Consider the following 27,321-nt stretch of genomic DNA (forward strand, 5'->3'; position numbering starts at 1 on the left):
GTAAATGTGATAGTCAGGACCACTGTTGGATGCTTCTGACTCCTTCCAGAACACTTTTCGGTTACTATCCTTGGACCCAGGCAAGAGGAGTCTCTGCCATGAGCTCTGGACTCCAAGTGACCTCCAGGCCCAGAGCCCACTGTCCCAAAATCCTGAACTATACTCTGGGGCCCTGGAATCCACTGACAAAGGGTCTCAGCACTGCCAGGGCCTATATTAGCCTGTATCTGTCTGCTTGGGGGCCAGACCCCCACTGTGTGCGTACCAAGCCCCAGGGCAGCATCTTGCAGGGGTGAGCAGAGCTTAGATCTGCAGCTGCAGAACAGATCCAGGGTTGCGGGGTGTGGGCTGCAGGCAGACGCAGAGGCCAAAATCTCCTGCAGTGTATCTCAGAACTGCAAGGACCCTGAGAATTGCGAACTCAGGCCTAGCCTTCTCAGTCATTATGAAGTTGTATCTGTTACAGTAGGTGCCTAGAATATATTCTATGTAACAGTTTGTTAGCTTGATCTGAGCCAACCTAGAGATTCAGCAGGTAGATCTTTTCTACTCTCAGAAACCCACAGATATTAAGAACTGTCTTGGCTCTCTTATTCCACTGTGCTGTTTCCAGGTTCCCTTCTTTTTGACGCAAGGCCACAGATGGACGAGGGAGTGCAAAGGAAAACAATCTAGAACCCCAGAAGAAGTAAAACAATTTAGTGTGTAAAATCCCAATATACCAGACACCCCCGTGTCCACACATAAAAGCAAGAAATGCATTTCAGGACAAAATAGACTACAACCACCTGCTGTGAGGGTGAATCAGCCTGGCACCATCCAGCCAAATCCGAAATAGAAGCCAGCTAGTAAAGCTACAATCTGGTGCTCTTCCCCTTCCTACATCTCTCTGCCTCCCACATCACAGGTCCTACGTGTGAACCGAAGAACTAGCACCCTCTGTTGGTTACTTCAAGTTATGAAAGAAGTCAGGCCCCTGCATCTCCCGGGACAACAGGGCGACAAGTCTCACCCACCCAGCCAGGGTCAGCATGGAAAATCTGTGTTGCAAGAGCTTTCATTTTATTTGTTTGTTGGCCACTGAACTAATTTTTTTCACTTCCTTATTCCCCAGCAATATTTCTGATTTGTGATGAAGGATTTAACTGAATAGAGGAAGCATGAAATCATCAAGACAGTTTCATTGTGCTGATTTCCTCCCATACAGAAAACAGAGATAAACAACTAAATTCTGAATAATTACACACGCATATTAGGACAAAACTTTACAAAGTGATACTTTTGACTTTCACAGCCATCCAACGAGGTAAAGACTCTGCATCAAAATATTTTTAAAATGATAGGGATAATGTTAATCACTCAGTCATGTCCAACTCTTTGCAGCCCCATGGACTGTAGCCTGCCAGGCTCCTCTGTCCGTGGGATTCTCAAGGCAAGAATACTGGAGTGGATTACCATTCCCTTCTCCAGGGGATCTTCCCGACCCAGGGATCAAACCCTGGGTAGTTTTTCACTGATAAATCAGACAAGGACCTAAAATGCTATCTCAAACAAGTCAAATGGAAATAATGTTCTTGGAAAAACTGAAAACAAAGATAACGATTTGAAAATGTCTATAAAAACTTTGACCAGAATTACTGAATGAAATGTGAGAGAATAAAACAAAACAACATATTCAAATTAATATTTTATTCATTATGGTTTACATGTATATCTGTAACTAGATAATATTACAAATAATATTATAAAATTACCTCATCTATATATTCAGGGCTTCGTTTGTGGCTCACCTGGTAAAGAATCCACTCACAATGCAGGAGACCTGGGTTCGATCCCTGGGTTGGGAAGATCCCCTGGAGAAGGGAAAGGCTACCCACTCCAGTATTCTGGCCTGGAGAATTCCATGGACAGTATAGTCCATGGCGTCGCAAAGAGCTGGACACAACTGAGCAACTTTCACTTCACTTAACTCATATGTCCAAATTGGTCAGAAATCATTTGCGGGGAATCGTCTCATTGGGAAGTAGAGGCTGAGGAAACACACTAAGTGGTTTTTCCAAAGCACCGAGCCACAGCCCAAGATGAGGAAGAAGCAGGTTTGCGTGTTGGGTCCACAGTCACGATGAAGGTTATACACTGGCTCCTGTGTGTAACCCAGGAGCTCCAGCTCCTCGCAGTTTCCCGAACACTGCTGCACTTGGACCTCCCTGCCTCCTATGTGGGAGAGTCAGTGGTTGTCCTGAATATCCGCCGGAGGACCCAGTGTCTTCCCATGCAGCGACTCACATGTGGGTAGGAATGTAACCAGATGACTTCTCCCATCTCCCTCAGGCAGCACTCGTTGGAGGCACCACCATGATCATCGGCCATGTCCTGCCTGACAAGGAGACGTCCCTTGTGGAAGCCTACGAGAAGTGCCGGGGTCTGGCCGACCCCAAGGTTTGCTGTGACTATGCCCTCCACGTGGGGATCACCTGGTGGGCTCCCAAGGTAACAGTGCTGGGCGGAACCCTGAAAGGAGAACCAGTGCTCTTGTTGGCGGAGGGGCCATTTAGTGAGAGCCAGCTGTGGGTGACACTCTCCTACAGTGAGGAATGCCCCTCCTGCTGGCATCCTAACTCCCCCAAATGCTAAACCAAAGAGCACTTAAGATTCTATGTGGCGGGGGCTGTCTTGCCCAATTTAATGAGCCAGTTTTCCAGCACATACACAGGGAGCACCAGCTCCTTGCTCTGACCACCAGGCTGTCACCGTGTCCTGACGCTTTCCATTAGGTACCACTGACACCGAAGGGGTCACTGCTGAGTAGCGGGGTCAGCCCCCAGGGTCGAATCATTTTGTGCTGGAAGTAACAGCACTGAGGTCTCAGAACAGAGAGTCCTGTCCTGACTGCCACCTGGTAAGAATGGATCTTACCATCTTACCCAGGAAGAATGGGTGCTTCTTTTCTGCTGGGCCCCAGCTTCTGCTCTAAGCACCCTGAGGCCACCTCCCACTGGGCCCTGTTTCAGTTCAGCCTCTGTGCCCCTGGCTACCCTGGCCTCCCATTGCCCAGGCTCCAGGGCCAGAGTCTAAGCCCTGCTCCTTGGCATCCCACTTCCTTGTTCTTCCTGAAAACAGATTCACAGGCATTTAGATTTTGCTTCACTTCTGGAGTTTTTACTGCTTGTTGCCCCCGGGGAAGCAGCCCGAGTATTCATTCTTTCATCAAGTGTTCATTAATCATGTGCCAGTACTTGAGTGGGTGCCCTGGGATCTTAAAAATAAACAAGCATTAAGAGATTTTACCAAGTTCTCCAGTTGGGGACCCTGACCTAAAGAGCCTGACTCCCTTCTGAGCTGGTAACTAAAAGCCTGACTGCACTTCTGCCCTCGAGTACAAGCCGTGATTGTGAGATTCACCCAGTCTCACCCATTACTTCCAAAAGGGTGCTCATGAAAGGCTGTAGAGCCACCCACCTCCCACATGAAGACTCCCCTCCTGGTACCAGGCAGAAGATGCCATCTATACTGAATGCCAGCCATCCCTTATCTTAGATGGAGGTTTTGTCCAATTCAGACACCCTCCTGGGTGGGTGACCCCTTCTGCCCTGAGCCTCTCTCCCTTCCCTCCCCCAGCAAGGGACTGGAATCAAGGATCCACTCAGATCCTCAACATTGAGGCCAAGCCAGTCATCCATAACTCCCCAGAGATTGTGGGGACTTTCATGTATCTAGAATTCTAAATTCATTTCTATGGTAATCAAAAAATTTTTTCTAATTACAGATTTTAAAAATAGAAAAGAAAGGAAGCTCATAATCCAGTCACCCCCAGTACAATGACCATTGCTATTCTAGCTCATTTCTTTCTGGTCTTTTTCATACCTGCTTTTACATAGTAACTCTTCTGCTTTAAGTATGAGCTTCTCCATTTGGCTGCATGGTCTTCATGACCATCAGTGCTATGGCCACTTAGTATTCTGTCAAGTAGATGAACCACAATTTATTCACCTATCGCCAGACCAGTGTTTCTTCCACTTTTTAACCTAGTATAAATAGTACTGGGATCAATCTCCTTATTCACATAGCGTTATTTCATGTTTGGCTTTGTCCCTAAATTAGATTTTTCCCTAGGTCTCTGGATTTTTAGTATTAGTATACCTTCTCTGTAACACCCCTTCCATTATGAGGATGGAGGGAACTGACCAAGCTATGAAAGTCATTAGTGCATTTACCAACAAAGGTGATTTGGAGACAGAAATATAGACAAGCTTATGTGATACGAGAAACATGCCCAGATAGCTTTTCTATATTTGTAGCATGCTGGACAATTTTCAAAGCACTTCTGTGTCCATTTGCTCATGTGACCTCACAGCAGCCTGGGGAGTGGGAGGAGAGTGACATACTATGAGGTTACGGGTGGTCATGCGGCAACTCCATCCGCTGAGCTACCTCTCTCCTCCATGCTGGGCCGGCACTGGCTGGCCAGCCTCTTGATAATCTGTACCAGGTCTGTACCAGGTGACATTGCCTTTACGTTTTGCTCTCCAGGTGAAAGTGGAAATGGAGACCCTGGTGAGGGAGAAGGGAGTCAACTCGTTTCAGATGTTCATGACCTACAAGGACTTGTATATGCTTCGGGACAGCGAGCTGTACCAAGTGTTTCACGCTTGCAAGGATATTGGAGCCATCGCCCGAGTCCATGCTGAAAATGGGGAGCTCGTGGCTGAGGCAAGGCAGTAGAGAATGATGGGCGACAGGGGGAGGGCACCAATTCTCAGAGGGATCTTGACCACCCGTGACCCATCCTACAGGGTTCAGATAAGACAAATTCTAAAAGAAATTCTAAAAGAAAGTGTGAGATGTTAACACCCCAGATGATGGATCTTTGCCCCCAAATCCAAATCTAGCATCTGTAAAAAAGCAAATCTTCCTTTTTAGTTCAAAAGGGTTTCTAAGTCTTGAATGATGATGTCTTCATTCTAATATGATATTTAAGTTCCATTACCACAAAAGAATGTGGAGCATCTCTAAGAAGTATTTTTAATGAGATGTGACATTAAAATAAGAATAAATAAGAGTCAGCCTTCCACTTTTTGGACCTCCTCAGAGGAGCAGAGGTATTAGAGAGATCTTCTCACTGGGACCAAGACAGACAAGCCCCTTTCTACTCCTGGATCTTAAGTAGGACACTTGGGGTAAAGGCTAATCTAGGCATTTCTAGAAGCTGGAGATTTAACTAGATTTCCAGTGAGGAAATTCTGATTTTTCATATCAATAGAGAGTGCTTGTCTTTAGTGTCCCAGGCCTGTTGGCTGGTGACTGAACTGTATTTCTAAGAGGAAGAAAATATTTTCAATCATTATGAAGTCACCCCCAATACAATGGGAGGGCTCTCTCTCAGGGGAGCCCTTTATTAATCCTGCCCTTTTTTAAAGATGAGGATTACAGAAGTGAGAAAAGCAGCAAGCCTACTGGCATGGGCTGGGCTGAGCATATTTTATAGTCCCTTCAGTTATGTTTTTTGTATCTCATTCTCTCAATTTTCTTTCTTTTGCTATTATTCAGGGAGCAAAGGAGGCACTAGATTTGGGTATCACAGGCCCAGAAGGCATTGAGATCAGCCGTCCAGAGGAGGTGAGAAAGACGTCTGCATTCTTTGTCAACGTCCTTCCTATCGGTTCATAGAATCTTTAGGATGCATGAGACATCTGTGAATACAGGTTGTCTGGTGTTGCTTTCTCCATGGGTGAAATTCCCTTCTGGAGGCTTCCCAAGGAGCAGCCTCCTCCATACTGCCAGTGGGACTTCACTGGTGGCTCAGATGGTAAATAATCTGCCTGCACTGTGGGAGACCTGGGTTTGATCCCTGGGTTGGGAAGATCCCCTGGAGAAGGGAATGGCAACTCACTCCAGTATTCTTGCCTGGAAAATTCCATGGACAGAGGAGCCTACCAGGCTACAGTCCATGGGGTCGCCAAGAGTCGGGACAGGAGTATGCAACTAATAATACTACTCTACTACACTGCTACTATCCACAGCTGGCCAGGCCTTGAACTTCCGTGCGGAAGACCACTTTGGGGAAGCAAACCCACCTGGGTTGGGTTCTGATTTCAAGGATCCCTTCTGAGGGAGGCCATGCGAGCATGTCAGGGGTTGCAGTGGCCAAGATTAAATTGGGAGAGAAAAGACAGACTGAAAGAGCCTTCAGATGCTAGAAGAAACTCCAGGCTGTAAGCCAGTGAATCAGCATTTGGGGGCTGAGATCCCTTTGAGTGTCTGAGGAAAACTCTGGACTGTTCCCACTAGAAACAAGAGGCACATGTGTGAGCTCTCACCCTCTTTTCCTATTCATCGCTGAGAATGGTAACTAAGGCCTGCCCTTCCTCTGCCCTCTGATTTTACCCTTGCATGGTTTTTCAGGATGTTGACACAAATGCCCTCCAGTTCCCATTTTCTGAAGAATTTGACTCTGAAGGATCACATTGGATAAATAATGCATTCTTGCCCTATTGCCCTATTCAGATATCCCCCACCACTGGTGAGGAGAAAGCTATTTTCTGTTTCTGCAAAGCCTTAAATGCAGAGTGGTGGTTGGATGCCCATGAAGGATTGATGGGGCAGCCTTGAGGGATGAAGAGCTGGAGACAGGATGTGATGGTTCTACCATCTGACAGAAACTAAGTCAGCTTATATTGGGTCAGCCCTGTATAAGTCTTACTCTTGCCCTGGGTCTGTCCCTGTCTGTCAGAGCCCTTGAATATAGCTCCAGTCTGGGCACCTCGGAGCTGGTAGAGAAAGACACACCAACTTCAATAAAGACAATGCATTGAGAGTGCCCATGAGAACAGGGGTGGGTGGGTGATGGGCACAGGACTGCACTTTGGAGTCCAACCAGGAGAGGAGCAAGACACTGACTGTAGTTGTAGTAAAAGCAAGAATTACCACCACCATCATCTACTGATTAAAGGGGAGCATCTGGGGAGATTTTGCTCCCCAGGGACATTTGGTGATGTCTAGAGATATTTTGTCAGTCACTCAGTCATGTTCGACTCTTTGCAACCCCATGGACTGCAGCGTGCCATGCTTCCCCGTCCTCAGAGCCTGTTCAAACTCATGTCCGTCAAGTCGGTGATGCCATCCAACCATCTCGACCTCTGTCGTTCCCTTCTCCTCCTGCCTTCACTCTTTCCCAGCATCATGGTCTTTTCCAGTGAGTCGGCTCTTTGCATCAGATGGCCAAAGTATTGGAGCTTCAGATATTTTGGGTTATCCCAACTCAGGAGGAGGATGTTACTGGCATCTAGTAGGTAGAGGTAGGGGCTGCTGCTGAAGAGCCCACAATGTCCATTCAGCCTCCACCACAAAGAATTATCTCACGCAAAATGTCAATAGTGTCAAGGTTCAGAAATCCTGATCTAGGCTAATTTCCAGCTTGAAATCAGTCCATGTTGCTCCTTTGCTACAGTGCTGAGATGGCTGTGGAGAGAAGGCACCAGAAACCAGGGGAGGTGTTTTTGTTTGCTCTTGTTTTGTTGCCTTTGAATTAAGCCCTGAGTAGCATCCAGGGAAGACACGCCTGGAACACTAAGTCCTAGGATGCTCTCGAGGTGAACAGAGGTGGCTGGAACTTGGTGCCCCTGCTCAGGGTTTCCTCCCAGGCCAGTGCCTGTGGGTGCAGTTGGCCCCTCCAGCTCTAAGTCAGACATTCCAGCACTTTCTACAGGGTGGGATATCAGGCAGAGGTAAGCTTGCTTGGGGAGATGATGAAGTTTGTTTTCTTCCTGTCCTCTGTTCCTAACAGCTGGAAGCAGAAGCCACTCACCGAGTTATCACCATTGCAAACAGGGTAAGTAGACCCCAGCTCACTCTCAGCCCATTTTCAACTCTGGGGTCAGAAACCAGCCTGGACAGTGGATCTCCAATCTGCTCTGGGTGCTAGCACCAGGTCTGGCTCACAGGACCCCAAATGGATATCATTTGCTAAATGAACGCTGTTATTCCCACAGCCATGATAGGAGCGCTCCTTGCCACTGGCTCTCTGTTCCACCCCACTGGGCTTACTGACATCTGGTTCATTGCTCCAGTGGAAACAACTCCCAAGGAAGGCGAGGCAAGGTGGGGACCACAGAGCCTCACAGCAACTGGAATCTGTTTCTTCTAGAGGAACAAAGATTTTTACTTAGAGAATCACAATTCAGACCTCTAGCTCTGGGCCATTCGTGATTTTTTTCTTGGTGCAGTTCAGGGTAAGGGAGCAATGATGTAGTGTGGTGGTGAGAACAAGCAAGAGAAATAACAAGCTTGATCAAAGACAAGCTCTGTTCACATGCCAGTCAATCAACCATTCCAACAGACTGTTTCATTATCCAAAATTGGAGTGATGTTATTACCCACTCCTTACAGGATGGTTGTGAGCATCATAGGAATCATGGAAGGAAAAGCACTTTATACACAGCAAAACACTGTATCAAGGTCATTTCCCCTCCTGAACTGTCGTTAGAGGGTTCCCTTTTCTCAGATAATCCAAACTGCTGCTGCTGCTAAGTCACTTCAGTTGTGTCCGACTCTGTGCGACCCCACAGACGGCAGCCCACCAGGCTCCCCTGTCCCTAGGATTCTCCAGGCAAGAACACTGGAGTGGGTTGCCATTTCCTTCTCCAATGCATTAAAGTGAAAAGTGAAAGTGAAGTCGCTCAGTCATGTCCAACTCTTAGCGACCCCATGGACTGCAGCCTACCAGGCTCCTCCATCCATGGGATCTTCCAGGCAAGAGTACTGAAGTGAGCCCCCATTGCCTTCTCCGATAATCCAAACTACCTTCTCTAAAACACTAGTTTTCTAAGTGCAGTCTCTGGTCTAGCTGCATCCACATTGTTTGTTAGGAATAGGAACTCAGAAACACAAATGCTCAGGCTTGTCCAGACCCACTGAATCAGAAACTGGGGGTGATGCCCAGCAATCTATGTTTTAACAAGCCCACTAATGATTTTAACAGGCACTAACACTTGAGAACTTCTCCTCTGGAAAGACCTGGGCTACCTTGAAGGCTGTGAGCAGAGGGTGAAGGGTGTGGTGTTAGGGACACCAGGGGAACACAGAGGTCAGAGGTCCAGTTGGTCTCAGAATTAGTCAGGAAACTTGTACCAAGCACATCAAATGTCAGGCCAGTTCCCAAATTCTCTATCCTCCTAATTTGATAAGAAAAGAAGGCCCTAGAATAACATTTGGGAAAAGTTTCCCATTAGCCCTTTATAAGTCTAGAAGCTGGACAAGGACATCATTTTACTGTTATAACAATAATTATGCCAGCAATTACTTCCTGATGGAAACTTACCCCAGAGTAAGGAAAGATCTGAACAACAAAAGGGCAATTCCTCATTTTTTTAGCTTAAACATATTCCCAGAGAAGTGAAACCTTGGACCATGGTTGCACAGTTCAGTAGAGGAAAAGTTAATCAGTGTTATAATCCAGGTGTCCATTTGCAAGACTGGTCCCATCTGATGTAGACTGGACCCTGAGCCTCTTGTGTAACATTTCTTCTCTGGGGTAGGGTACATTCTGTCTGCGCATAAAGCAGCCTTCAGATGGCAGGCATCGTGATTTTAGATATGGGACATAATACACAACTATATCTAGGTCTTCACGTTCATGAACAGGAAATTAAAAGTCCTTCATTTTAAGTTGTAAATAGTCTTGGTGTTGGCTGGTAGAAAATGTGAGGTTCAGCACTTGACATCTTACCCAGATGTTCCCCCTGTGGGCTCTGGTGCTGGGCACCACCTGTGCCCTCCTTGTTTTGTGGGGTTTCCCTAGCCTGCAGCTGCCAAGCCTGCATTCTGTGCAGAAGACCGTCAGCCTAAGGAGGGTGCTAAGCGATGGAGGGGAAGTGCTGGGGCCAGGACTAATCTGGTCTGGTCATCTTGATGCTTGTTACGGGGTTGATGCTGTCTCCTTCCCACCATGTTTCCTGTGTTTAGACTCACTGTCCCATCTATCTGGTCAACGTGTCCAGCATCTCAGCCGGTGATGTTATCGCAGCTGCTAAGATGCAAGGTGAGTTAGTAGGGTGGGCTGGGCAGTTAGCCCTTGTATGAGGGGTGCCCAGCAGTTTCATGCACTTTCCCTCCCGCCTCCTGAGGCCAGGCCCTGAGGCTGCCCTGCCCTTCTCTTTCCTGCTGTCTTCCTGCCCAGGCCTGGGGTCGGCCCCTTAGAATCAGGGTTTTCCTCTGCACATTTGTATGCATAACAGCTTTACAGAAGTGTCTGTCACCTCTCCTCAGACTGGTAAAAATTCTCCAAGTTTTTTAATCAACTCATGAATTGGTTTTGTTTTGTTGTTGTTGTTGGGTTTTTTTTGGTCTGTTGGGTTTTGCTAGTGGTTGCCTTGGTAACCAACATAAAATCCTGGATGAGTTCCAGCGGACATTTCAGGGGGAAAGGCCTACGAAGTCCCTGGAGAAATGACAATGTTGGAGCTGGACATCCTCTTCAGGAACCCAATGTACCAGCCCTGGGACACCTGTGTGTCTGAGCACCTGGCCAAAGCACCTGAAGGCTTTGTCCATGCTTGTACTCCCGGCCTGGCTCGGGGTGCCAGTGAGGGCCTGATAACAAGCGTAAGAGATCACAGTCACGAACCTGGGGATATAAATTAGGGCCTTCCAGCCCTCCCGCCACACTGCTTTCTGCACCCCGCCTCCTACCTGTCCTCTAGCTAGACCTCCTCCAGGGTCCCACCTGTGCTGTGGACCCAGCCTTCCACCTCTGTCTCTTGGGACACGGGAGCACTCTGGCCTTGACCGCAGCTGAGGTCTCCAACGCCCAGCCGAGCTCAGACTAGTCCCTTCCTTTCTGACTTCAGCCTCTTCCCCTGCCCAGTGAGAGGCTCAGACCGATGCTCCCCCAGGTTCACTGGCTTCCTGGTGATGGTCGGACTCCCCTCTTCTTGCAGGGAAGGTCGTGCTGGCTGAGACCACCACTGCACATGCCACGCTCACGGGCTTACACTACTACCACCAGGACTGGTCCCACGCAGCCGCCTACGTGACGGTGCCTCCCCTGAGACTGGACACCAACACATCAACCTACCTCATGAGCCTGCTGGCCAAGTAAGGCACCTCAGCTGGACCATGATGCAGCCTTGTGTCACAATTCGGGCCATGCTGGGCATTTGTAGACCTTTAAGGTGATATCGTAGAGGCCCCCAGTCGGACCTAAGTTGGGTTTCCTTATGTCCAAAGGATGAGTTTTGCTTTTGTTGCCTTCTCCAAAGCTCCTGCCATGCCATGGTGCTCCTATGACCACTTGATTGGGAGTGAGAGCCTCTGAGGTGACAAGTAAAGAGCGTATATAAAACTGTGAACAGTAGCTATTCAGAATTTCAAAGAACCTTGCTCCCATACACTGAAGGCCACCAGGAGCTATAGGATGTAGACTCTGACTTATCTGAGAGTATTTCTGGATCTTCCTCTTTTTTCCCTTCACCTCCCCTTCTCATTGTTTCCCACGTGGCTTACTCTCATTGTGCACCCCTCCCTTCTGTGTTGCTCCCTCCTCTCTTTCCTCTTTCCCTTTTTCTTCCACACCTTCTCCCCCTTTCTCCTTAACCTCTTCCTCCAGACCTTCTTTTCTCCAGTTCCTGTTTTTCCAAAACTGCTTTGTTTGGTTCCAGTACTGGCTTGCAAATTCTTTCTTGCCTCTAGTGACCCTTCAGTTCAGTTCAGTTGCTCAGTCGTGTCCGACTCTTTGTGACCCCATGGAATGCAGCATGCCAGGCCTCCCTGTCCATCACCAACTCCCGGAGTTCACGCAAACTCTTGTCCATTGAGTTGGTGATGCCATCCAGCCATCTCATCCTCTGTCGTCCCCTTCTCCTCCTGCCCCCAATCCCTCCCAGCATCAGGGTTTAGGTAATGGTAAAAACCATTGCTTTTTCTTCCCTTTTGGTTATTGAAGTCCAGCTCAGTTTAAAAGTCAGTCTCCTCTCCTCCCAACTCTCAGCTTGGGGAATTTGGTGGGGATTAGGATTAAAGGGGTGGGGGACACTGCTCCACACCCAAGCACGGCCTGTACCCCTGTACTAACTGCTGCTGCTTCTTCTCTGGAAGAAAGTGACTGGCTTCTGGGCCCTCCTTGTGCCGGGTATGTGCCCAGATAAGGGCTGTCTTGAGCCACTCTCGTGCCATCCTCTGACTCAGGAGATGGAGTCCAGCTTGACTTCTTTAAAAAAAAAAAAAACCATCTCTTTGGCTTTGCTGGGTCTTTGTTGCCACACTCGGGATCTTTGATCTTCCTTGCAGCATGTGGTATCTTTAGTGGGACCTAGCGCCCTGACCAGGGATCGAACCCAGGCCCCCTGCTGTAGAAATGCCACGTTTTAGTCACTGGGCCACCAGGGGAGTCCCCATCTTTACCTCCTCTAACCTGCCCCTTCCCAGCTTCCCTGTGAACAGGAACCTGGGCCAGCAGCTTAAGCCTCATCACCTTCTGCAGAGTCTGGGCCCAGAGGAAGCTCATGCAGCTTTGCCGCTCCTTTTGATGGGATTACAGGCTGCCCCATCCCCATGACCTGGCTCTCCTCATTCAGAGGCTCAGGCAGGCCCACCCACCCATCTTCCAAGTAGGTGCCTGCTCCTGTCCTCTCTGATCTCCACAGGTGAACCTCTTCAAACATTCCCTCTTGACTCTGAGGTAGACTAGTTGGGGGAGAAGGAAAGTACCATTCAACTCATGAAAACAGGAAGAAGGGCAAGACCATAGAACCCTCCATTTTACCAAACACCCCAGTCGCCCTTGCTGTCTTCTGCTTTTATAGACGTGGGGATAGTGATACACTTCTGCTAGGATGATGGTGGGGGATGTTGAGGGACATGACCAGCCCCAGTTGGAGGTGGCTGTCATTAGATAAGGGGCATTTATCTTATCCATGTCCTTTGTTTTCAGTCTTGGTTGGTTGAGTAACAACTGGAGAATTTCTGCTCAACATCTTGCTCTGTTAACAATCTAAAGAGCACTGCTGCTGCTGCTAAGTCACTGCAGTCGTGTCCAACTCTGTGCGACCCCACAGACGGCAGCCCACCAGGCTCCGCCGTCCCTGGGATTCTCCAGGCGAGAACACTGGAGCGGGTTGCCATTTCCTTCTCCAATGCATGAAAGTGAAAAGTGAAAGTGAAGTCACTCAGTCGTGTCTGACTTCGCAACCCCATGGACTGCAGCCCACCAGGCTCCTCCATCCATGGGATTTTCCAGGCAAGAGTACTGGAGTGGGGTGCCATTGCCTTCTCTGAAAGAGCATTGTGGGGCTTTCCAAATATGACTGGAGTGCAGGTGGTAGGGTCCTGGGGCCACAGTGGCCCCTGGAGGGGTAGGATATGCTGTGGCATAGTGGCAGTAATTATAGTCTGTCCCATAAAGTGCTAAGATTTTGAGCAATGGCAGCTCTGAGAGTTTTAACCAATTTTAGAGAGTAAAGGGAGAAATGCTAGATCAGCTCATACTTTTAAAAATGCTTGTTTGGGGGAAAAACCAGCTTCCTTTTCACTATTATCAATACAACAAAAACAAACCAGTATCAGGAACCCATGATAATAGTTTTGGCTCTGTTCTAAGGTCAAAGAATCTTTTGAAATACCTCACAAGCAAATTTACGAAAAGAACAAAAAGGTAATGAATTCCCAAACCCCCACAAATTTAAATAAGCAGAGGAAGAAAAGTATTATTAATTGAATAATTTCAAGTTTTAATTTCTAGCTTATTTTGTCAAATTTGTTTAAATTATTCAACTAAATTATATTCATTTAAATAGAATTATAATTTCATGTGAATAATTATGAGAATAGTTTGAATCCCTTTTTTAATCAGTGCAAATGTAAACTTGTATAATTTTATAGAATTTGGAGCATATTTTTAACATTTTTAGGAATTCATGATTACTATAATTTTGCTTTTATGACATTTTAGTGATAATTGGTATTAGGCAAAGTACTTGATAGAAAACCCACGCACTAATTAACATATTTCTATAAGAAAATATGAGCTGCTTTATAATGATCTATTTTAGGATATGATCTCTTCAGGTATATCAGGGTAAAAAGTACAATCTGTAGATGTCAGGATTTGTCCTTTATTTAAAATCTGACTTCTTAAAGAGACCAGAAATTCTTTCATTTGAACTTATATATTTTTAAAGTGGGCTTCCCTGGTGGTTCAGACAGTAAAAAAATCCACCTGCAACGTGGGAGACCTGGGTTCGATCCCTGGGTTGGAAGATCCCCTGGAAGAGGGTATGGCAACCCACTCTAGTACTCTTGCCTGGAGAATCCCCATGGGCAGAGGAGCCTGGCAGGCTTCAGTCCATCGGGTCACAAAGAGTCAGATACAACTCAAAGAGTCAGAGTGACTAAGCACAGGACAGCACATTTTTAAAGTACTTAACAAAAGTTAGTGATGTTTTAAAGAATAAGGATGGGTGTGTCATATCTCCCAGATTCCTGGCAGCACTGGGGATCCCCAAAAGCCCTTCTGGAATGTGCCCCCCTCATTCACTCCTGCCTAGAGAACACTTACTTGTGTGTGGGCCTTTTAAGAAAGGCGAGGACTCAGTTAGACTTGTCAGTTAAAGCATGGGGTCCATGGGTCCTCAGCCCGTGACTCTGATGAGCATTTTCTGATCTGAGCCCCACCCAGGGTTCTGGAGAACGCCCAAGAAAAAGTGAAAACTGAAGATTCTGTTCATCGCTGGCAGGTTCTGTGGGTCTGGGGGAGGTGGGGGGTGGTCTCTGGGAACACTAAAACAAACCCTCTGCTCAGTGGAGGAGCCCCTCCTGCAGTCTCTCAGGGGGGCCACAGCAGCATCTTTGGTGCCGGAAGCTGCCAGCCCATGCCACGGAGGAGCTAAGTCATGTCACTGTGGATTTTGCCAAGGATAGTAGTCATTTGGGGAAAGCCCTGCCAGGCCCCAAGTGAAGGCAGCACCATGTGCAGCCTGACCCTGAACATCTGAGAGCCTTAAGAATACGCTCCTCACCAAGCCAAATAATGCCTTCTGCTCAAAGATTCCCCTCTGAGGATCGCATCTTGGTTGGCCCACATGCACACACAAGGCTTGGTAACTCCTCCAAGGTAAGCTAGACTCCAAGGCCCCTGCTGTGCCCTCCCCTCTCCCACCAGGCCCCCAAGTTCCAGCCAGGCCCCTCCCTGCCCTCTTAGGGTGCTTCCTCCTGAGGCTCTCCTGGCCTGGGCAATGGAGGCGTCCCTCCCCGCTCCCCCTCACCACCTCTGAGACCCACAGAGATCTCTGAACATGGGCCAGCCACCTGCCTGCCTCCTCAGGCAGAGGGTCTGCCACCATGTGAACTCTCACCCACATAAGTCTCCACCCCGAGTTCTGAGCTGGCCCAGGAGCCCCTTAAGAGCTCAGCCATGCCTCACCCACCACAGCCTCAGCAACCATCTGAGGACCATGGTCACAGACGGCAGCGGCGATGACCCACTGCCATGTCATTGCTGGCTCATCGAGCCAGACTTCTCTTCTGTCTTGTCCATCCTCTTCCCACAAAGCTTAACACAGAACTTGAGTATTTCACCAAGAACGTGCTTGTTGCCAGCAGGGCCTGGTAGGGGTTGAGATGAGAGGGAGTTGGTATATGTTTCTGGGGAAGTAAAACTACCTCCACCCTCTCACTTTAAACTCTTAAGTTCAGTTTTTCTCTGTTCATTCTCTTAACTCTTAAAGTCAACATCCCAAAGACTACTCTCGATGTCTTCTATGACCCTGGCATTCTGTGCCGTGGTCAGCACACATTCCCATTCTGCAGATGTGTAAACTGAGATTCTCACAGATTAACTCATTAGAGGTCATACAGCTCTGAAGTATCAGAGCGGAGACTGAAACCAGCTTTGCCAGGTTCCCAAGCAAAGGCTTTTTCCCTGTCCTCACCCTCTGGGACCCTGGCCTCCCCTCCCCTTACTGGTCATGTCCTTCTCTTTACCCAGTGATACTTTGAACATTGTGGCATCAGATCACCGGCCTTTCACCACGAAGCAGAAAGCTATGGGCAAGGAGGACTTCACCAAGATCCCACACGGTGTGACCGGGGTTCAGGACCGCATGAGCGTCATCTGGGAGAGAGGCGTGGTACGTTTCCAGGACCCCACCCGGCGCTGGGCCGCAGAAGAATTTTCACACTTAGGAGGGATGGGTCAACTACAGCTCCTGTTTCACTCAAAAACAAAACAGAAAAGGTCTTTTTTATTTTCTTGATCTGAAAAGTAAGAAGTCCTAGCATGACAATTTGGAAAATACAGAAAAGTACTAGAAAAAAAAACATAATTCCATACTGAGAAATTTTTAATATTTTGGTATATTTCTTCCCAAGCTCTATGCATGAAGCATACATTATTTTGATTACTGGGTTTATCTTTTTTTTTCATGTAAAAGTGTATTTTTAGTGTCTTCCTATATCAGTAAAAGTTCTTTAAAAACATCTTTGTTAATAACTAAATGAGATTTCCTCCCATGGAAGCACCATATTCAGTTACGGCTTCCCTGATGTTTGGAACTTTCAACTGCTTCAAATTTTTGCATTTAGCAATAACACTGCACAGAATTTCTTTGTTCATGAGTGTATGTCAGCATTTCTAATTGTTTCCTGAGGACAGATTCCTAGAAATGGATTTCTGGGCCAGGGGATATGAACTTTCTTTAAAAATCTTGGTATCTTTCGTCCAATAGTAAAGACAGAGACTAGGACTTCATTTGAATACCACCTGTTCTGCCCCTGAAGAATAAGTAGTTTGGTCTTGACCTATCACAGATTAGATGCAGTTTTAGGGGATGAGCCTGAAGAAATTTGAAATACACAAGGCTAAGCCACCAGCTCAGGGAAGACCCTGAGGCAGCTCAGGAATCCCTTTTTAAAATTTATTTATTTATTTGGCTTTGCTGAGTCTTAGTTGCAGCACATGGGATCTTTCATTGTGGCTCACAGGTTATTCTTTAGTTGGGGTGGACAGGCTTATTTGCTCAGCAGCATGTGGGATCTTAGTTCCCCAACCAAGGATCAAACTCATGTCCCCTGCATTGGAAGGCGATTCTTAACATCTAGACCACCAGGGAAGTTGTAGGAATCCCCTTTGAAGAATGTCCACGGTGCACTCATGGGTGGGGCTATAAGATGCCTTTCCAGCACAGAATATACGTCCCTTCATGGATCTAGGAAAGCTCCCAATTTATCCATAGTGAGCACATGAGTAGACCTGGTTTTACAAACAGGAGGTAGATTTGCCCCAAGAAAGCCACCATTTGGAAGAAGGGCCCACCCACCACTGTTACTAGAAGGAGAGAGGAGGAAATGAGCACGTGGGAACCAAGCCATGCAGATTGTCTCATCCAAGATGATGCCCATGGCATTGTCCTTCTCAGCACCATTGTTCGGACCAACTAAAAGTGCACAACAGTGACAAGGGGGTGTGAGGCACACACACAGGACCTTGGTTGACCTGACCCTTTGGCCATGTTTCAGGTTGGAGGAAAGATGGATGAGAACCGTTTTGTGGCCGTTACCAGTTCCAACGCAGCCAAGATTCTCAACCTGTATCCCCGAAAGGGCCGCATCATCCCTGGAGCTGATGCTGACGTGGTGGTGTGGGACCCTGAAGCCACCAAGTAAAGCCTGCTACTTGTCTCCAGGGCTGGGGGATGGGGTTTTTAAGGACCTTGTGTTACAGAACTCCAAAGCATCATCTTTGCCCTACGTCTAGCATAGAGCAGGATGTCCCTGAGATGTGTTCAATTCAACAAATACTTGAGGTTTTGCCATGGTCCAAGCACTAGGGATGCAACAATGAACAAGAAGGTCTGAAGACTTGCCACAGGGCAAGCTCCATGTGCACAGCACTTTACAGGTTTTCACAACTGCATCACATCAATGATCTCATTTGCTTATCTCACAGCCCTTAGAAGCACTCAAGGCTGGAGTTCTTACTTCCATTTTACTATTGAAAAAACTTGGAAAAGGAAATGGCAACCCACTCTAGTATTCTTGCCTGGAGAATTCCATGAACAGAGGAGCCTGGCGGGCTACAGTCCATGGGATCACAAAGAGTTAAACACAATTGAGTGAGTATCACTCACTGAAGAAACTAAGAGCAGAGAGTAGAGGCACTCCGCATATCACATAGCTAGTAAGAGGCTGAACCAGACAGATGTCCTGACACTCAGTTCCAGACTCTTCCACCAACCCACTGCTTCCCTCGTTGAGAGTGTGCATTCTCTCGAGCGCACAGCACTTGACACCCACAGCATTTATGAATACAACTTGAGTGAGTAAATGAAATGCATCAGGAATTATCAAGCTGCAGGATACAGGGCATCATCTTTACTCAGAGGTTTGACCAGGGGAGATGGGAATTGTTTCCTAATACTAAACTTCATTCAGTCACTCAACAAATATCTGTTAGGTGCTACCATTTGCCAAGCACTTTTCTAGACGCACAAGCTAATAGTGAACAAGACAAAAATGTGCTGGGATTTTGAAGGTAAAAAGTTGAACTGCAGAAAAAGTTTTCCCTGTGCACCACCGCCCAGCCCCTTGCCCAGATCCCTGCCCTGCTTCTCCATTAGGGCACTTGAGAAATCAGATTCTGCATCCAGCCTGGGGCTGGTCCCTGTTGCTCTTGTGGGTGTGGCTGTTAGTGATTGCTGTCGGCAGAAAGACCCCTAGAGTGTAGGCCAGTATGTTAGTCAGCTAGGGTGCTCCCATAACAAAACAGGAGGAGGCTTGGACACAGACAGGAGGCTTGAACAATAGAAATTCATTTTTCTCACAGTCCTGGAGGCTAGAAGTCCAAGATCAAGGTGCCAGCAGAGCTGATTTCATTCTGAGACCCTTGGTTTGTAGAGGTCATCTCTTCCCTGTGTCTCTATGTGGCACTTCCTCTGTGTGTGCACTTCTGGCATCTCGATTTCCTCTTATAAAGTTACCCATTTGACTGGATTAGGGCCCACCTGTATGACCTCGTTTTACTTTAATTAGTTCTTTAAAGGCCTTATCTCCGAATATAGTCACCTTCTGAGGTACTGGGGACTGGGACTTCAACAGATAAATTTGTGGTGACGTAATTCATTCTAGCCTTTGGGAGTCCTTCCTTTCCACTGAGCATCATCACCTCTTCCCCTGAGCATCTTCCCTTCCGTTGAGCTGTGACAGCTTTACCTCCTCTCATGGCGTTCTCTCCCGCCACTGCCTTCCCACCAGGACCATCTCCGCCAGCACCCAAGTGCAGGGAGGAGATTTCAACCTGTACGAGAACATGCGTTGCCATGGCGTCCCGCTGGTCACCATCAGCCGAGGCCGGGTTGTGTACGAGAACGGCGTCTTCATGTGTGCTGAGGGCACCGGCAAGTTCTGTCCCCTGCGATCCTTCCCAGACACTGTCTACAAGAAACTGGTCCAGAGAGAAAAGGTACGGTGAGGGAGAGGGGAGAATACATGTGGGAAGGGGTTGAAGACTCCTGTTGGGGACTTCTTATATGACTATTTTAAGTCTCAAAGATGTTCTCACTGTTTTTTCCACCAGAATCCTGTTGCCTGAGTAGTCACTTTGGGAACAATCAAAATAGTAGAAAAGGAGCATCTGTAACAGAGTAAAATTTACTGGGAAGGGTCCCCAAGTCCCTTGGAGCCGGGGACACTATGAGGTGCTCACAGCTACTCCTGACACCCAGGTTTCTTGTGGTGCCTCAGGGCAGGGCGCTCCTGGCTTAGCCAGGGTTATCATATTTGCACTGGAGATCCTCTTTCCCCAAACTCCCCACAATTGCCCTGTGTCTGCTGTGGAATGGGTGAGCTTTGCTGAGTCTCCAACACTGAAGGGATCAGGTCAGGTCTGAAATAGCTCACTGCCATGTGGGGGTAGCCTGAGGTCTTATCTTGAGAATTTCACCCAGTCCTTGGATTCCATTAACACTCTAAGTGTTCAGTGAAGCTTGAGGCTCCTTCCTCATCTCCAGGGATACTGAACACTGGGGAGAGTTTCACCCAAAAGAACTGGCTCTTCCCTCACTGCTCTGGGATTGACTGTCCAGCCTTATCTTTGAGGGCTGCCCTGGCCTTCCTGTGCGCCATTGCAGCTGCTGTGCCCCTGCGGCATGGTAGAAAGTGAAAAAGAACTAAAGAGCCTCTTGATGAACGTGGAAGAGGAGAGTGAAAAAGTTGGCTTAAAGCTCAACATTCAGAAAACTAAGATTATGGCATCCAGTCCCATCACTTCATGGCAAATAGATGGGGAAACGGTGGAAACAGTGGCTGACTGTTTTTCTGGGCTCCAAAATCACTGCAGATGGTGATTGCAGCCATGAAATTAAAAGACGCTTACTCCTTGGAAGGAAAGTTATGACTAACCTAGACAGCATATTAAAAAGCAGAAATATTACTTTGTCGACAAAGGTCCATCTAGTCAAGTCTATGGTTTTTCCAGTAGTCATGTATGGATGTAAGAGATGGACTCTAAAAAAAGCTGAGCACAGAAGAATGGATGCTTTTGAACTGTGGTGTTGGAGAAGACTCTTGAGAGTCCCTTGGACTGCAAGGAGATCCAACCATCCTGAAGGAGATCAGTTCTGAGTGTTCATTGGAAGGACTGATGTTGAAGCTGAAACTCCAATCCTTTGGCCACCTGATGCAAAGAGCTGACTCATTGGAAAAGACCCTAATGCTTGGAAAGATTGAGGGCAGGAGGAGAAGGGGACAACAAAGGATGAGACGGTTGGATGGCATCACCGACTCAGTGGACATGGGTTTGGGTGGACTCCGGGAGGGAGGCCTGGTGTGCTGCAGCTCATGAGGTCGCAAAGAGTCGTACATGACTGAGCGACTGAACTGACTGACTGACTGACCTTCCTGACGACTCCAGGTGCTGGGAACCAATAGCAGCCCTGGCCTCATGGTGGAGGACTCAAATCACCAGAAAACAAGAAGTCTGACAAACTGACAGGTGGAAGCATCATGCGGTTTCCCCTCTGGCAGAAAGTACTATCATCATGATTCAAAATGCTGCTGCCTAGCTATTTCCAGATTCTGTCCAGAAATGGTGGGTGTTCTTAGAAACACCATGGCCAACGGCCTAGGAGCCCCAGCCCCAATCCAGGTCTTCTGCTGGGGAGCAGACTTGGACTACCCAAACAAAGCATGACTGTAGTTATCCCAGTACTCAGTCTGAAAACAGACTCAGGATCTCTCAGGTAGGTGAAGGGTCCCACCTCCACTATGCTTGCCAGATAGGGACAATGGCAGGAGGCCTCAGCCCCACCTCTGCAGGACATGCCAGAAAGAGATGGAAAAGCGATCCATTCACACGCAAGATTATCTGACAGAGGGTGGCAATGATTTAAAAAAAGAAAATGGAAAAAATGTCAGTGATGATGTAGAGAAATCGGAAAGCTCATTCACTGTAAATCAATGTAAAATGGTGTAGCCACTTTGGAAAACAGTTTGGCAATTCCCAAAAAGTTATAGAGTTGCCAAAATGACTCAGCAATTCCTTTCTTGGGTATGGACATACTCAAGAGAAATGAAAATACATGTCTGCAAAAAATCTTATCCATGAATGTTGATAGCAGGATTTTTTTCATAATAGCCAAAAAGTGAGAACTCAAATGCCTATCAACTATTGAATAAACAAAATGTGGTGTTAATATAGCCATACAATGGACTATTATTCAGCCATGAAATGGAATGGAATGCTAACATATGCTATATACAACATGCATGAACCTTAAAAACATTATGCTAAGTGAAAGAATCCAGTCACAGAAGACAACATATTATATGATTCCATTTGTTGGAAATGTCCAGAAGAAGCAAATCTGTAGAAAATAGACTAGTCGTTGCTTAGGGTTGGTCAGAGAGAATGGGAGTGACTGCTCGTGAGTATGGGGATTTTTTTTAAGGACTTCCCTGGTGGCTCAGACAGTAAAGGGTCTGTCTACAATGCAGGAGACCCAGGTTCGATCCCTGGGTTGGGAAGATCCCCTGGAGAAGGAAATGGCAATCCACTCCAGGACTATTGCCTGGAAAATCCCATGGACAGAGGAGTCTGGTAGGCTACAGTCCATGGGGTCTCAAAGAGTCAGACACAACTGAGCGACTTCACTTTCACTTACGGGGATTTTTGAGGGGTGATGAAGATATTTTGAATTTACACAGTGGTGATGTAATTCACAACCTTGTGAATTACACTAAACACAACTATAGTGTATACTTTTAAATGGGGAGTTTTATGGTATGTGAATTATATCTCAATTCAAAAAAATATATATCTGTCAACAGTTCTATGACTTTCCCAAAAAAGAACATTTTAGTCAGGAAATAGGGTCAAAAGAGGGCAGACAAAGTGTTTGAAGCCCTTCTAAAAGCCAACCTCACAAAAATGTCAGACAGATAGCAGTTTGTGCTGCTCTGAGAGCCAGCCACAGTGAAAGAGCCCAGCTTCTAGGGCTGACATAAATTTAACTCAGAATCCCTTTATCCAAAGCACTTATTGTAATGACAAAGTAAGGTCCTCAAGAAAAAGCCATCTATATTTCCTATTCTCCGGTATAGCCCTTACATAACAGAATGCAGGGTTTCCCCACTGACTCAGCAGTAAAGAATCCACCAAAATGCAGGAGATGCAAGAGACACGAGTTCGATCTCTGGGTGGAGAAGATCCCCTGGAGGAGGAAATGACAACCCACTTTGGTATTCTTGCCTGGGAAACCTCACAGACAGGGGAGGCTGGCAGGCTACGGACTATGGGGTCGCAAAGAGTTGGACACAAGTGAGTTACTGAGCACACAATAGAATATAGGTATGCAGAAAACCTAATTTCCCCCAAATTATAAATAAGCAGTCCGTACAGAGCAGGGTCCTCGGGGAGAAACCAGCCCTGGGGTTGGGACTCGTATCTAAAGCCAGGAAGCCAGGGGCTTCCAGGACCTGCCAAGGTCACTCACCCAGGGTTCACCAGGTCCGTACTCCCACCTATACCACCCGGACCCCAAAGTGCAGCCTGGTAAAGGCTAAAACACTCCAGACCAGCTTTGACATTCTGAGGGCTGAGCTCAACTACAGATCTGTTGGAGAATACAAAGGAATATGTAAGCTGAGGAGCATTCCAGAAATCACCCATATCTATTGTTTCTCTCAACAAGGTTTTCAATAAGCATTGAGCAGCAAGGAGAAGGCAATGGCACCCCACTCCAGTACTCTTGCCTGGAGAATCCCGTGGACAGAGGAGCCTGGTAGACTGCAGTCCATGGGGTCGTGAAAAGTCGGACACGGCTGAGCGACTTCACTTTCACTTTTTATTTTCACCCATTGGAGAAGGAAATGGCAACCCACTCCAGTGTTCTTGCCTGGAGAATCCCAGGGATGGGGGAGCCTGGTGGGCTGCCGTCTATGGGGTCGCACAGAGTCAGACACGACTGAAGTAGCAGCAGCAGCAGCAAGGAGATTGAGGTTCTGTCTCTGATGAGTGCCTGAGGTGTAGATTATATATGCTGCTCCTTCAGACCTTACGCACACACTCCAACACACTTCTTCTCACAATACCACCCTTTAAAATGATAAAGCCCCATAAATTACCTCTGCAATAATAACAACTGCTGGTACTTTTGTGTCACTCACCATGTGCCAGAGTTTTACGTGTTCTGTTTCATTTGCTCTCATAACAACTCTGTACTTACAAATGAGAAAACAGGCACAGAGAGTTTATGTAACTTGCATAAGGTCACACAGCTTCCAAGTAACAGAACTGGGAGTGAAACATAGGCAGTCTGGTTGCAGAATATAGGCTGTTAATTCTACTGCCTTTGTGAGTACAAAATTAACTACTATTGCTCGTGGGGGATTCTAATCTTCAAATCAGCTGTATTTAGCCTCTATTCCCACAAAGTTGTCAGATCGATCCCAGTGAAAGCTCCAGTACTTTGTCCACCTGAAGCGAGGAGTTGACTCATTGGAAAAGACCCTGATGCTGGGAAAGACTGAAGGCAAAAGGAGAAGGGGGAGACAGAGGATGAGGTGATTAGATAGCACCATCAACTCAATGGAAATGAATTTGAGCAAACTCCAGGAGAAAGCAGAGGACAGGAAAGCCTGGTGTGCTGCAGTCTATGGGGTCGCAAAGAGTCAGACATGACTTAGCAACTGAACAACAGCAGCAGCTTGAGAGCCTGGCAAGTGAAGGGATCACTGCTCCATGTGAGGGATGCTCTCTAAAGCTGAATCTCTCCGAAGCCTACCTGCTACCTTGGAAAGCATTCCGCCAGTGTCAAGGGGGAGCCGGTGGATATCTCCTTTATGCACATACCTGCACACACTCACACATATGCCCTGTTTAGGAAGTACAAGAGGATTCTTTACCCTTGGGCTCAAGATGTAGGAAGGCTTTGTCACGTGCAATACTTTGGGTTCTGAACAGAGTGGCAGTGTCTAGACTCTCATCAGCCATCAGGGAAGCTCTGGTGGTGGCGGTGGTGTCTTGGCCCTGATAGTTGATGGTGTCCGTGCTCTGATGGTATCATCTTTTCCCTTTTTCTCCTTCTCTGCCATCACTAGACCTTAAAGGTGAGGGGAGTGGACCGCACACCCTACCTGGGGGATGTAGCTGTCATTGTGCATCCTGGGAAAAAAGAGATGGGAACGCCGCTGGCAGACACTCCAACCCGGCCTGTCACCCGACACGGGGGCATGAGGGACCTTCATGAATCCAGCTTCAGCCTTTCTGGTAAGAGCAAGGGCCACTTGGCCTGGCACTTGCGTCTCCACCACAGTGGGGTGTAGGGAGACAGGCGGAGGGGCCAGGAGTTGCACCCAGGCAGTGGGCTTACTCCACCTCCTCCCTCCGTCTCCCATCCCCTGCCCGGTGATGAGTGCTGGTCCCCTGTTAGAGATACACAAATACTGGGGATGGGAGAAGAGGGCTCTCCCAGTCCACAGGCACCTGCCACTCCACCCGGCCACAGCTCTTCTGGGGCTTGCCCCTCGATTACTAAGTTCAAATGTTTTCATCCCTTGAAACATCTTGAGGGCCTGGCACGTAGGGTGCCCCTAGAGATGATCAGACCTCAGAAGGGTTAACTCTGTGCCACATGGGTCTGCACTCGCATTTCCCACCCTGTCCTCACCAGCCTCTCTGAAAGACATGGTGTGTTTCCCTTATACCCTTTCCTCCCTCATCTTAGCCTGTTTGCTCCTCTGCCACCTTCTTTTCTTGCCAGGAGTTGTACTGTACAGAATATACAAAACGGAAATATATGGGTGTGTGTATGCTTAGAGACTTTATTGTTGATAGCTGCATGCCTCCCAGGTGCTCTGTGGTAGTTAGAGGTGGGGGTCATTGCCGGCATAAACCGCAAGCCTCCCTGGAGAACAAGTAGAGGCCCATAAGGTGCCCTGGACCTGCAAGCAGCTTTGGTGGAAAGTGTGAGCCCCACGTGAAAGGGGTCAGGGCTGGGTCTTGCTGAGCTGCCTCCAGGACTAGCCCCGGTGCAGACCAAGGCTCTGCTCTGCAGGCTCTGTGCTGGGCCCAGAGGGTGAGAGGATGTAGATGCGCATGCCTCCACACAGAGCATGGATGCTCCGGGGGACGGGGAGACACCGCCGCAAACCAGCCTAACCTGAGAGGCAAAGAGCTATACCCAGGGCTGCAAGGGGCACGGCGGGCCGCTGGGCTTCCTTCGTGCGCAACCGTGTGCTGAGAGCAGCTCAGGTGGCTCCTGTCTGAGCTGCTGACCGGCCTTTGTGGGGAGAGGTCCTCTCCACACCCCTCCCCCATCATCTCAGAGCCAATCTCACTACAGAGATAACTTCTCCCCCGCCCTGAGGGCCACTGTTCAAACTCCCACCAGTGACCGAGTGCATTCAGAAAGAGGTCCGCCATGTGGAGTGTCCGTGGGCGCCCCCGACTGGCCAATCCAGGAGGTGTCGCGCCCCACGGCTGCCTGGGTCTGACCCCTCCCGCAGGGGTCAGCCCCAAGAGAAGCGTCCAGGCCCCAGAGGCGCCAGGCCCCTTGGGCCCCTGGCTTCTGCTCCCACCCTAGTCTGGGTAGAGCCAAGACTGGACAGAACCGCTCTCAGGTCCAGCAGACACCAGGCAGCCTCTCACCTTCCCTCGCCTCAAACCCTGTCTGCTGGGAGACAGGCGGAAGAATGTTCCACGGCACTCCCTGGAGCACCAGGACTTCTTTTCTAAGCCTCGAGATTTCACGACGTGGGGGCTTTGGGGGTGCTGTTCTATGTTTTTCCAAGACAACGGCGCCCGCTCCTCCCTCTCTTGCTCACTGAGTCATATGTACAAAGGCCCACTTGCTAACAGGCGGCTCCATGGTCTGTGTGCTTGACAAGAGGGTACCTTCAGGGCTGGGAGTGGTGAAGGCAGGGGTAGCAAGGCAGTTAGTTAACCGTGCAGGCTCTGAATCAGGAAGACCGGGGTTCAAGTCCAGGCTTTACATACTCATACACTATGGGACAGGGGGCAAGTTAACTTCCCTGAGCCTCAGTCTTCCCACCTGTAAAAGGGGATGGTATTGTGTTGAGGATTAAATTAGATCTAAGCACGGGAGGACCCGGTTTTATTACCCAGGGGAACTCACCCTGTGCTTCCTTCCTTGCAGGTTCTCAGATCGATGACCATGTTCCAAAGCGAGCCTCGGCTCGGATCCTCGCTCCCCCCGGAGGCAGGTCAAGCGGCATTTGGTAAAGACACTGCCCAGCCCCCCAAGTGAAGATGCTCCGACGCCACCAGCCTCACACCCTCCGGCCGCAGCTGCAGGGGTGGGGCGGGAGAGGCCGTGGGGCAGCTCACCACCTGAGGGGCCCCTGGATCCAGGGGCCCTCCCCATGTCTGACACGTGATTCACTGTGCTTCGAGCCAACCCTAACAGGCACTTTGAGATGTGTTCCTCCTGCTGCAGTCCTTTCCTGCCTCGGCCCCGGCGGGCTTCCCTGGGGCCCAGGAAGCCCATACTATGCACAGAGCCCACTTGCATAGAGCCTGGCCCCGCCCCTCCCTCGCCCCACCCCCTGCTGGCCTTGGGCAACCCCCGCCCTTAGTGCCCTGCCCCTGGCTGACCCGCCAGTTGTCCAGAGCACTTTAGCAGATGTGTTTTAAAAGAAAAGTACCCCCTCCCCATCCCCTTTGGCCCCGCGGTCGGTCGTTTTCCCCAAGTCAGACAGGTGTCCGCATCCCAGCCACGCCCAGGACCTCCCGTTTCTCCCGATTCAACTCCTGCCCCTGTTTGGGAGTGGCTGGGACACGCTGCGCCCTTTGCTGGCTGCCTCGTCCCCGAGTCCCGG

At 48.6% G+C, this 27,321-nt stretch overlaps 1 protein-coding gene across 1 annotated transcript in view; it reads left to right on the forward strand.

Moving 5' to 3' along the window:
- DPYSL5 (dihydropyrimidinase like 5) overlaps positions 1 to 26,725 on the forward strand; it is a 49,123-nt gene extending 22,398 nt beyond the window's left edge. The window contains exons 2-12 of the mRNA XM_068979820.1: positions 2,332 to 2,490; positions 4,531 to 4,710; positions 5,548 to 5,616; positions 7,784 to 7,828; positions 9,961 to 10,036; positions 10,935 to 11,091; positions 15,977 to 16,118; positions 17,506 to 17,648; positions 19,240 to 19,447; positions 24,583 to 24,751; positions 26,640 to 26,725. Of these exons, the coding sequence (XP_068835921.1) occupies positions 2,332 to 2,490; positions 4,531 to 4,710; positions 5,548 to 5,616; positions 7,784 to 7,828; positions 9,961 to 10,036; positions 10,935 to 11,091; positions 15,977 to 16,118; positions 17,506 to 17,648; positions 19,240 to 19,447; positions 24,583 to 24,751; positions 26,640 to 26,725 (1,434 nt within the window). The remainder of the gene's footprint in view (positions 1 to 2,331; positions 2,491 to 4,530; positions 4,711 to 5,547; positions 5,617 to 7,783; positions 7,829 to 9,960; positions 10,037 to 10,934; positions 11,092 to 15,976; positions 16,119 to 17,505; positions 17,649 to 19,239; positions 19,448 to 24,582; positions 24,752 to 26,639) is intronic.
- Positions 26,726 to 27,321: the final 596 nt, after the last annotated feature.

The sequence above is a fragment of the Capricornis sumatraensis genome, chromosome 1 (assembly GCF_032405125.1).
Source record: "Capricornis sumatraensis isolate serow.1 chromosome 1, serow.2, whole genome shotgun sequence".
NCBI classification, from domain to species: Eukaryota; Metazoa; Chordata; class Mammalia; order Artiodactyla; family Bovidae; genus Capricornis; species Capricornis sumatraensis.